We start from the raw sequence: 11720 nt of genomic DNA on the forward strand, positions 1-11720 counted from the left end.
TGGGTTTAACTAGATGATTCTGGGTTTAACTAGATGATTCTGGGTTTAACTAAGTGATTCTGGGTTTAACCAGATGATTCTGGGTTTAACTAAGTGATTCTGGGTTTAACTAAGTGATTCTGGGTTTAACCAGATGACTCTGGGTTTAACTAAGTGATTCTGGGTTTAACTAGATGATTCTGGGTTTAACTAAGTGATTCTGGGTTTAACCAGATGATTCTGGGTTTAACTAGATGATTCTGGGTTTAACCAGATGATTCTGGGTTTAACCAGATGATTCTGAGTTTAACCAGATGATTCTGAGTTTAACTAAGTGATTCTGGGTTTAACTAAGTGATTCTGGGTTTAACTAAGTGATTCTGGGTTTAACCAGATGACTCTGATTACTCTTGTCCTCGCAGCAACACGTTCACTGAGGTCCAGGCCAACAGCGAGTCCTACTGGAAGTTCCAGCGCTACAACCTGATTGTCGAGTATCACTCCAAGCCGTCACTGGCTCCTCCGTTCATCATCTTCTCCCACATCAATCTCATCATCAAGAGGAAGATCCGTAAAGTTCCCTCTGTCAAGGTTCAGCACTTTGGTCAGTATTTTGATTGGATTAACAAATTTGGGTTATTCTTTATTTGGGATTAAAAGTTTGAGTATAAACTAAAATATACATAAAGTTCTTTTGGAGTCCAAATTTTACATCTTTAAAGACAAAGACTGTTTCATGCTTCCAACTTTGGGAAAAAGTTGGGAAAATGCCGATTCCATGTTATAAATGATGTAGTTGTGAGACCTTTAACTGATTCAAGCACAGAATTGACTTCATATTTAGTAGAGAGCATTTAGGTTAAGTTAGAGGAGAGACTGTGAGCCAGCAGTCGTCCAGCATTAGTGTGTGACCTTACTAAGGCTCTCCTGGATGGTTTGGTATTTCCAAAACACATTCCTCAGCCAGGGAAAGTCATGAGGGTGTGAAGTCAAGCATCTCTTTTTTTAAAATTATTTTTTGCTTACTGCTTCCTTTTTAATGAGGATTACATGAGGATCAACCCAGTTTACGTAACAATCTGCCCTCCTTTGCCTTTTTGTAGTTCTTCAGTTAAGTAAGAAGGCTGCCAACAGACTGATGACGTGGGAAACGATCCAGAAGGAAGACTTCCTGACGGCCCAAAACAAAATCCAGAAAAGCAGCGACTCAGAGAGGCTGAAACGGATGTCTGCAAAGTGAGTGTATAGATTACTACTAATGAGGATGATTTATTATTATTACCATCATCTGAATCTCTGCTTTTCTCTCTAGGATGGACAGTGTTGTTAAACACATGACTGAAAACAGAGACCTTGACCAGAGACTTCGGGCTCTCGAGAACGAGGTGAGAATCGACTTAACGCTGTCTTTGTCCGGACAGTCGCAGCGCTGCTGGGCGTCATGAATGTGATCAATAAATAACAAAAGACAGAAAAATTACAGAGAGATTGAGTCTTAAATATCATGTCTTTGAATGCATCACTGTTGGAACAACCTGAAAACGATGAAACGATAAAGTAGCATCCAGTGTTACGTCAAAGGGTCTCTGATGGCCAAAGCTGGAAGGACTGATGGGTCAGGTGATTATTTCCTACCTGAACAGGTATTGATCAGCCAATTATACATAAATACATGTGGATTTAGGAAATAAATACCCCAATAAACTCACCCATTTGAAATATGTTCTGTAGCCATGACTTTGTTCCTTTATTCTTGCTAAAATACAGAAAACAACAAGAATTTTCTCTTGTAATTTTTAAATGAAACAAACAAAACAAAACCACAAGTAATGAGGCAGGCAGGGAAGATGCAACAGTAAACAAAAAAGTGAAAGTCACATCAGAGTTTGACCTTCAGTAACACTAATTAAAGCTAGCTTAGCCTTTGTCTTTGTTCTCTTTAATTACAAAAATTGCAGATTTTTTTTCTCCTTCTTCTTAAACTGTTATGTTTTACCAGCATGCCTGCATTTCTCCAACATGGCTGCTGAGTTTCTGCAGAATGAATCCTAAGAATAGGGCCTGGAGCTGGACTCACATTTGCTGAATTAAAGTCAAAAATGCAAAACCTAAAGGATTCTTAGGTTGTTTGGCATCATTTTCTTCTGTTAGGGGAAAATAACTTGATGAATTCAACTGTTTTTCCTTCTTCTCCTCAGATGGAGAACTGCTCAAATGCTCTGAGATGGATTGTTGACACTTTAGCCGAAGGCGGCGCGTTTAAGCCGCCCAGACCGCCGCCCACGTTCAGAGGTAATCTCCAGAATTATGCAAAAACCTTCACAGGCGTCTATGGGAATAATGCTGGGATTTAATGTGACACAGACTTTAAACCTGTTTGACTAGTTATTCAGAACTACCGGGTATTTATCCTCACTTCTACCGTCTCATGTCTTTGCTGTCGTTTCCCACACAGATGGCGTTCCCAGTTCTTCCGGTTCATCATAGCTGGACTGTAAGGACTCAGGTGAACCAGGAAGGAACATGACACACTGGCAGCTTGTTGAGGCTCATACATGTGGTTCCCACCCATCATTATCACTGGATTAAAAACAACAATCTGTCTGTAAAACATTCAGACGCACCTAAACGTGGAACAGTATTCATGAACTGATATTGAAATGCTGATTGTTTGTTTACTACGTTTGCATTGAAGTCAGTTTAACATGATCTATGCTGTAGTTTTAACATCTGATCTAAAACTGCACTGCAAAAACACAATCCTAACTACACTTAAAACCAGGCAAAACTGACTTATAAGTAACTTTTCAGCTTGTTTTATATTTCTGTTGGCAGATTATTTCACTGATAACATGGGGAAAATGTTTTATTAGTGAAAATAATCTGCCAATGAAACAAGAACTGTTTCATCCATTTTAAGGAATTAGCTTAAAACAAGTTCATATCTTGATGAAAAGTTTTTTGTGAGTTAGTTTCACCTCATTTAAAGTGTAGTAAGATATTGGCACTAGAAACTAGACGAAAGCAACTTGGTACGATTTTGTTTTTGCAGTGCGTGTATGTTTACTTGGGGAAATAATGAGTGTTTAATTTTGTGTTTATTTACAGTCAGCAGTTGCTTAAAATTAGCTACAAAAACTGTCGTCTCTCATTGAGCCTAAGATTTTATACCTTCTGTCTAATAAATGCATTAAATGATGTTGATTTAATGCTTATTGTGTTATTGAGAGTCTTAACGTTTTGTTCCCTCACACTTGTTTTCATAAATTTGGGATACTTTTCATATTTATTAGATGGATTTTGTCCAAGTCTAGAAGCCAGTTGTCTTAATTTGAAGCGTAATCTTCAGAGGGGGGTTTGACTTTTCCCATTCGGTTAATTGCATTCGGGTTACGTAAAGCTCATGGAGGATTTACTGAGGACAGGAGAGCAAACGGGGCCTGGTGCCCGGTTTCAACATGACATGGCTCCACTGAAGGTCACATAGTGGAGCAAACTACTGAAGGAGCCTTTACTCTAAATAGTTGGCTGGGCCACCTGTCAATCAGCTCACTGAGAAACGAAACATCACTTTCTGCCTACGTTCCCTCTGACTGTGCAGCTTTACAGCAAGGACTGTTTAAGATTATTTAAAATATGAAGTAAATACATTTGTCCTGCTTTTGCTGACAAAACCTGAAAGTGAAAGCATTACAGGGTTGAAAAGCGACTGTGGAATGTGCACACAACAATCTTCTTCATTTCTATTTGCATCCAGGCCATGCATCATGCTGGCACGCCGTCCTCCTCTGAGCCCGAGATCAGTTTACAAACTGGCATTTAAAGATATTTCACTTTGCTTTTTATCACTGGCACCTCATAATGTTTGGCATCTTATTTATTTAGATTATATTTCACTTCCTCGCACTGCAGAGGATCCAAACGCAGCAGGAAGCAACAGTTTGGTTGTAAATACAGATGAACACAACTTTGTATTTTTAATTCCAAACCAGTGATTTTAATGGGAAATATTTAGAAATATTTCCCAAAATAATGACTTTTTAGGAATAAAAAAAGTCATTTGTTTCATGTTAAAGCAAAAAGTGAAGCTCATATTAACACAGAGAGCTAGTTCAAGTGTTTGCTCTGATTATCTAGTTATGCCTCACAGCTAACCCCATGGCATGGATATAAATAATTTTCAAAACAGAAATGTCACCCAGTGTCCTGCCTTAGACGTTCTCCTGGCTTGAATTGTTCTGTAGGAACATGGAAACTGCATATTCACTTCATTCAGGTTTGATAAAACAGGGAAACCTTTAAAAATATTCAGGCTACCAGCATTAAAGCACTGAGTGTGGAAACCACAATTATTAATCAAACAGGCTTGACAAACCAAAGACAGGGCAAGTCACAAAAGGCAAATGTTGAACAAGTTGGTCAGAAGAATATTAATGGAAAGTTAAGTGGAAGGAAAAAGTTTGATGGAAGTTCCCCAAACAAAAGGAATACCTGCAGTTTTAACAGGATTGGCTGCTATTAACGCTGCACTGTGTCTATTTAGTCATTCATGCAACAGCAGCCCTGCACTTTATTCATCAGCTGCAACTCATAATAAAAAACATCAACGAAAATTAACACATTTTCAGTTATATTATTGAGATGTTTGAGAAGGGAGGAAAAAAGCCCAAAATTTAGAAGTAAAAACAGCACTAAAGCTTATTTTTACTCAAGTAAAAAAATTAAGCAAGACTCGAAAAGTATTTGGTAAAAAGTAACTGAAACATCATTCATTTAATATTTAAAAATGACATCATCAGATGAACCAAAATATAAAGTTAAATGGAAATGTTGGTATGTTAAGACAAAAATGACAATAATTCATATAGGTAACAAAATATTTTTTTTCCAAATCAGTTTCTGTCGATAAAAAAGTGACGAAGCTTTAAGAGAAGCAGCAGGTGTGTCTCTGTGTCTGGTTCATTTCTGGTTAAAACATGATTGTTTTTCATTCAGTCGGTTGAAAATCCAGAAATTTTACTCAAGTAAGAGCAGAAATACTTCATAATAAAATTACTCAAGTAAAAGTAAAAAGTACAGCATAGTAAAAATACTCCTACAAATACATTTTCACCAAAATATTATTAAATATAACTAGTTGCGGTACAACTCTGATCTGGGTTTTCAATAATTTTAAGCAAAAGTTTTGTTAGAACAAAAAAGTAGAATAGATCAAAGTGTATCTCATATTACCAAATATCTATAATTATTCCGTCTTTTTCCAGCTTGTGCTTTTTTTGTCCTCCTTTGCCTCATGCAGGACAGAGCCTGAGCAGGCGTTCCCATGATGCACCGCTGAGGACTTCAGGATCATTCTTCCCAGGCATGTGCCTCTGTCACTCACCAGCCTGCAGCTGCACGTTGCTGTCCCTCTGTGTCCTCTGTGTTCCCAGCACACGGCTCCCGGCCCTCCCCTCGCTGCCCCTCTGCAGCCTGACAAAACTTTTTATACTTTCCTAATTTAATCTGCGGCTCAAAACAGGAAGTTTTGGAAGATCTGAGCAAAGACAGTTGGACGTCGTTTGCTTTTGCTCCATCATGGGCCTCATACGAAGCTGGGTAGTCGCCCTCCTGCTGGCGCTGCTGTCGCCGCTGCAGCTTCCACACTCTGGCTTAGCCCAGGATGTGGCTGAGGAGGAAGAGGAGGTGGACACCAGACATGCGGAGGAAGCTGAGGATGAAGATGGCGAAGGTGCTGAGGAAGACGAAGAGGTAGGAGAGGCGGATGAAGAAGAAACTGACGAGGAGGAAGCTGGAGAAGAACAGGAGGATGATGAGGAAGAGGAGGAAGATGAGGAGGAAGGAGAGGAAAATGAGGAGGATGGAGAGGAAGAGGAGGATGAGGATGAAGAAGAGCAGGAGGAAGAGGCAGATGATGAAAGCGATGGAGAAGAGGAGGAAGAAGATGAGGCATCAGAGTCAGATGACAGAAGTGAAGAGGAAGAGGATGATGAAGAAGACGATGAAGCTGCAGACGATGAAGTAGCTAATGATGAGGAAGAGGAGGACGATGAAGCTGCAGACAATGAAGTAGCTAATGATGAGGAAGAGGAGGACAATGAAGCTGCAGACGATGAAGTAGCTAATGATGAGGAAGAGGAAGGCGACGCTGAGGAAGAGGAAGCAGAGGATCATCCTGCTGAAGATGAAGAAGGTACGGCTGCTTTTCATCCCACCTTTACAGATGGTGGGACTTTAACTATGAGCATAAACTGTGAGCATAAACTCTTAATCTGCAGTCATGTGAGTGGATTTTTAATCTGTGACGCTGCTCAAGTCCCTCCAGCTGCTTTCGAGCCGCCGTCACACATTTCAGTCCAGAAATAGAGCCGCTTATCAAGCTGCTCCCGTCTTTGTTCTGTTTGTTTCCGAGCCTCCAAAAGGCTCCAGTGAGTCTGAAATAAAACGTCTCACTTAGATTAAAACGTTTTTAATCTGCTTTCTGTTTGCCAAATTTAAAAAAATGAATAATAAGCAGTCACTAAACATGCCTGCCTCTGATTATTAAACATAAACTGCTGGTTAAGATCCAAACTACTCAACATGTTTGTCAGTATTTTTTCCCTTTTATGTGACATTTAAACCAGATGTTTGTAATCCAGAAACACAAAATAAATCAAACCAAATTAGCCTCTGAACTGAGTTATTGGGAATAAAGTGGAATAACAGTAAACAGGTAATAAAAATGCTGAAATTCACACTTTTCTGGCTGAAAAAGCAGCAGGAAGAAGTGAACACTTATTTAATCCTACATCTTCTCAGTTTAATTATATGTGAAACTTACTGACTGAATAATTATCAGAAATCAGATGTTAATATAATGCCACCATTACGGAGAAAACCAGTTTCTCAGGTATAAATTTAACCCATTAATCAACAAAAACATCTGGATTAGAAGGTTTTGTTTGGTGTCTTCTTTATACTCTGATTTATTCTGAGGATTTATGAATTATTTCAAGTTGAATAAATTATTTTTCTTATGCTTTTTGTTGGAAGAAGTTGTTTTAAAACTATCCACCTTCATTTCTTCATCAGAAGTCCTTCCTGGAGTTACATAAAGTCTGGCAGAATTAAATGCTAAAACAATAAATACTTTAATTTTCCCATTTCCAAGTTTTACTGTTTCTGTTTTAGGGACGACATCCAGAACCGTTTCCTCCTCTAAGCATCATTTGTGTTGTGGCATCCATTGTTTTCAACTCTGACCAACTTTTATTGTTTCAGTTAAATGTTCACTGCAAAAACATAAAATCTTATCAAGTATTTTTGTCTAGTTTCTAGTGCAGATGCAGCTCTGGAAAAAAAGATCACTTGAAACAATCAGCTTCTCTGATTTTACTCTTTATGTTTGAGTAAAACGAACATTGCTCTTTTATTCTATGAACTACTGACAACATGTGTCTGAAATTTAGTATTTATTTGCAGAAAATGAGAAATGCAGGGATGCAACTCTGTCAAACCTCAAATAATGCAATGAAAAGAAATTCATAATCATTTAGAAACAACATCACTAATGTTTAAACTCAGTTCAGAAGTCAATATTCCTTGGAATAACCAGATTTTCCAGAGCTGTATGAAGTAAGACACAATTATTGTAACTTTTTAGTAAGATATAAATGTTTTTTTAAGTAAATAATGGTTCCATTGGCAGATTATTTTACTCATAATAAGACATTTTCCCATGTTATAAGTTAATTTATCGGCCAATAGAACATTAACTATTTCTTAAGGAATTATTTACTTTAAACAAGCTTCTATATATTCTGGAAAGTTACTTTTAAGTTAGTTTTGTCTTATTTCAAGTGTATTAAGAAATTTGTGATAGAAACTAAACCAAACATACTTGATAAGACTTTGTGTTTTTGCAGTGTAAACGATTATCATCATGCTTTTTCTTCAGGAGTGGAGTCTTGTGCAGTGAGTGAGCATAGAAGCCATCTTTGTTGAACAAATAACTTTTTAGTTTTGACAGAAAAAACTGCGCCTGCTTGTTTTACGTCTAACAACAACAATTGTTCTAACATTTCTGAGTTATTTTGCAATTTATTTGTGTTCGGTTTATGGTGAAAATGTTATGGACCAAAACATATACAGGAGTTTGGGAGCAACATGGTGAGCTGAAGGGTTTTCATAATAACAGAAAATAAAACTTTCAGAACCAGGAACAATGAAAGAAATAAGCAGAGAACAACGGAAACCAGGGAGCTTCAACACAGAGGAGATTTAATCCATGTCATGGAAACCAAGTGAGTCTAATTAGGGGAACGCTGAACAGCTGCGGGTTTGCTGAGTGGAGGTTACTGAAGGAAGGAGGCTAATGAGCACAGAGGGAGCTGAACCAGCACAGAAAGGGGAAAACGTCGAACCCAAGAGGAATAAACTACAGGCACACAACGGAAACCAGATAAAAGGCAAAAGGAAAGAACAGAGAAAAGAGTTTGAGCTGAAACTAAAACTGACACCAAATCAGCCAACATTATGCAACACGACTTTCCTTTCTAGCCTTTCTTTGACTTTGTGTTCATGTGTCGTAACTTGGACTAAATGTGTTTGTTTCTTTGCATTAACTACACTGTAAAACATTTGAGCCTCATTTAGTTGAGTTTACTGTCTTCTACTCTTTAAGTCAAACGAATAAACATTTTTTTCTTTATTCTGTTGGTTTTAGATGAAGAGGAAAACACAGCAGATGATGCCGATGAGACAAACGAAGAGGAGGAAACTTCAGACAAGCAGCAGTTCCACTCTGGATCGCTGTGCAGCGTTTGCTCCATCTGTGAGGTATAAAAGAGCATTTTTTTTTTTTACTTTTTTTGTTTTTATAAACGTCTCAATCAACTTTTCTGATTTTTGCTGTTTCTGTTGAATCTTATAATCAGATTTTCTCTTGAAATTTTTCTTTCATTTTTGTATTTTTTTTTAGTTTCTCTACCCCCCAAAATGTATAATGTTTTAAAACTTTTAGAAAAAATAAACAGAAATTATTTTAAAGTATTTTGTTGACGGTCTTAAATCTTATCCTAATTCTGTCCTAACATTGAATAAAATAAATCAAAGAAAAAAGCAGAAAAACTCCTAAAAGTCAGAAGTTTGATGATACATAAAACTCAGATAAAAAAGTATCGGTATCGGGGATCCGGGTCCGATATTTACTTGGTACCGGCTGCGCAGCGTCGTCCATCTGTTTCTCACTCTGCACTGTAAAACTTTCTTCCAGCGTTGCTCTGAACTCTGTGATAAGTGTCCGTGTGCAGAGGGAGACGAGTCGGATCACTGCGAGCGCTGCGAAGTGAGAACCTTCAGAAAATCTGAGCAGAAAAGTGATTTTATTATTCTGCAGATTATTTGTTTGACGGCGTTCTGCTGTGTTTCTGTCCAGGATTGCTCGTCCTGCTACATCTGCCCCATCCTGTGTGACACCGTTTGCACTCCAGGTGAATATCTCACTTTTGTTTTCTTTTTTTTTATCTGATGTAACGTTTTACTGTGTTTGATTTTGCTCAGGCGGTTTCGTCGATGAACTGACCGGATCCATCTTTCAGTGAGTTTTATTCCTCCTTGCTTCACATAGATGTCTGGACAGAAGAAAAGCTCCTGTGGCTTTAATAGATTTCTGTTTCTGACGCCTTTTCAGGTCCGTTTCTTCTCTACTTTGAGCAAAATGCACAGAAGCTTCTTCCATGAAGATGACTGGGATAAAACGGTTGATTCAGGATTAAAACAAGGACTTGACATCCAGCAGGAGTTAGTCTGCAGTCATTGTTTATGTCCTAATTAAAGCTTTAATGTTATTAAGAGCTGGGAGGTCAGGCTGTGAGGTTTATTACATTTTTTTGTATGAATTTTATTATAAAAAAAATAAAAGCTACAGTCACTCATTTCATGTTGGGGCAAAAATATAAATAAAAGTTTTAAGTAACGTTTATTGCCACTTAAATACCAAGCAACTGTAGAAAAGTAACATTCACCTCTTCTTAAATCATGGATTATATGGAAATAAACAAATTTTTCACTTTCAGAAATGCAAAAGGAAAACATTATAAAACACAGTCCACTTCTCATGACAGCATGATGTAAGAGAAAAGGAGCTGAAACCCAAAGAAATTCTTGAATGGTTGAGAAATGAAGTCATGCAATGTCAGTTTAGAAAACATTTTAAAGACTTTTGGTCTGCAGTGGAGCCAGAGGCGGTCCCAGCCTGTGTGGCACCCTGGGCGAACCACCGCACTCTCCCCAATAAATTTAATATCAGCTTTTGTATATTCAAACACTGAATATATAAGAAATAAGACTGCTGTACTGACATAGTGTAAATGACAGTAGACTCAGAATGCACCCAATATTGGCAATTTACTAAATCGTAAAGTTTAAGGACTGAGGGAGCGGCATGGCGCTCGTCCCGCCTCCCACTGGTTGGAGCCGTTATGAGGAAAAGGTGATGATCGCACCCAGAGTGCCCGACTCTAACCCTGCATCACAAAACAGCCAAAAGCATCTGAAACCCTGCAGGCCTCAACCCAGTTAGCATTAGTGTTGATAAACTTAAACAGGCTTTTTATGCTCTAGTGTGGCTAAATTAAAACCATTCTGCTGCCAAAAACAACCAATCAGAGTCAGGAGGAGGGTCTTAACGCTGTCAATCAACCTTGAGAACGCCCTGCTAAATGTGCTAATGGTTACAGTTACAGGAAACCCATTGACCCTCAGTTATCAGTGGTTATGCTAACTAGCCTTAGCATTCACAGTAGGATCTGCTGACTGGAAAAGCTGCAGTCACATGACATGACACTATGAGTAGCAGGCCTCTGATTGGTTGTTTCTTGCACTGGGAGCAAGCAGAGGAGCTTGATTTCTGTTTTATTTTTTATTTTTGACAGATGAGATTATCTGTTTTAGACCAAACTATCACGACATGCAGACATTTTTCCACAAATACGTGAGAAAAATCTTTTTTTTTTTTATGAAAGTAGCATTCAGCAACTTTAAGGGAAACTAATCTTGTGGGACTCTTAAATTTATTTCATATATAAACCTTCACTAAAAAAGCAGAAGCTTGCAGCCCAAACAAAGCAGAGAGACGGCGCCAGGTTAGCTAACGTAGGTTCAGGAAACATCTGATCCACTTTCCAAGAAATGCTTCCTCTCCTCACTTCCTCCTCATTCAGCTGACTCAACAAATTTAGAAAAACTCTCATACAAAGTAAACACAAACTCCACCATCTCCCAGCCCAGACTTATGCAGATGTTTCAACATTCAGGTTTCCTTGTTACCTAGAAACTAACCTGTTTATCAAAGAATCAGCTGCCTGCAGTTGAGGCAGCTGACAGGCTGCATGTCTGGTTTTCTGTTTTACTTTTAACCATATTTATGAGACAAGTGGTATGGTATGTACTTGCAGTTTACTTGCATACCAGTTTGAGTTAAATGGAAATAGCAAAGTGCACCAGTGCAACCAGTTAGTCTGGAACTTTGAGGATGTTATTTTTTATAGTAATGGATTTTTAAAAACGTCTTGAATTGGTTTGATCCTCGGTCTTGGTCTGGGTTCGGCTCGATGATTTTGGCCTCCATCAGAGATGCACGTTTCCCACCATGCCTGTCATGTGATTCATGATCAAGTTAAAGTGACAGTTTTGCTCAGGAGCCTCTGGAAGCTTATTTTTGTGTAGAATCTGTTATTAATGTAACAGGACATTATCCT

General features: G+C 38.2%; 2 protein-coding genes across 3 annotated transcripts in view; both read left to right on the forward strand.

The window, feature by feature from the left end:
- The window catches only part of LOC103156847 (transient receptor potential cation channel subfamily M member 4-like), a 20474-nt gene extending 17286 nt beyond the window's left edge, over positions 1-3188 (forward strand). For both annotated transcript variants that reach the window (XM_016664664.1, XM_016664665.1), the window contains exons 24-28: positions 402-583; positions 1083-1215; positions 1292-1364; positions 2178-2271; positions 2435-3188. In XM_016664664.1, the coding sequence (XP_016520150.1) occupies positions 402-583; positions 1083-1215; positions 1292-1364; positions 2178-2271; positions 2435-2466 (514 nt within the window). In that variant the 3' untranslated portion in view covers positions 2467-3188. The remainder of the gene's footprint in view (positions 1-401; positions 584-1082; positions 1216-1291; positions 1365-2177; positions 2272-2434) is intronic.
- Positions 3189-5321: 2133 nt separating this feature from the next.
- On the forward strand, positions 5322-10608 carry LOC107834019 (sarcoplasmic reticulum histidine-rich calcium-binding protein-like). Its single transcript, XM_016664684.1, has 7 exons — positions 5322-5811; positions 5908-6172; positions 8687-8799; positions 9236-9307; positions 9398-9452; positions 9523-9559; positions 9653-10608. The coding sequence occupies exons 1-7, from the start codon at positions 5557-5559 to the stop codon at positions 9672-9674; spliced, it is 819 nt and encodes a 272-aa protein (XP_016520170.1). The 5' UTR covers positions 5322-5556; the 3' UTR covers positions 9675-10608.
- Positions 10609-11720: the final 1112 nt, after the last annotated feature.

Source organism: Poecilia formosa, unplaced genomic scaffold (genome assembly GCF_000485575.1).
Source record: "Poecilia formosa unplaced genomic scaffold, Poecilia_formosa-5.1.2 Scaffold504, whole genome shotgun sequence".
NCBI lineage: Eukaryota > Metazoa > Chordata > Actinopteri > Cyprinodontiformes > Poeciliidae > Poecilia > Poecilia formosa.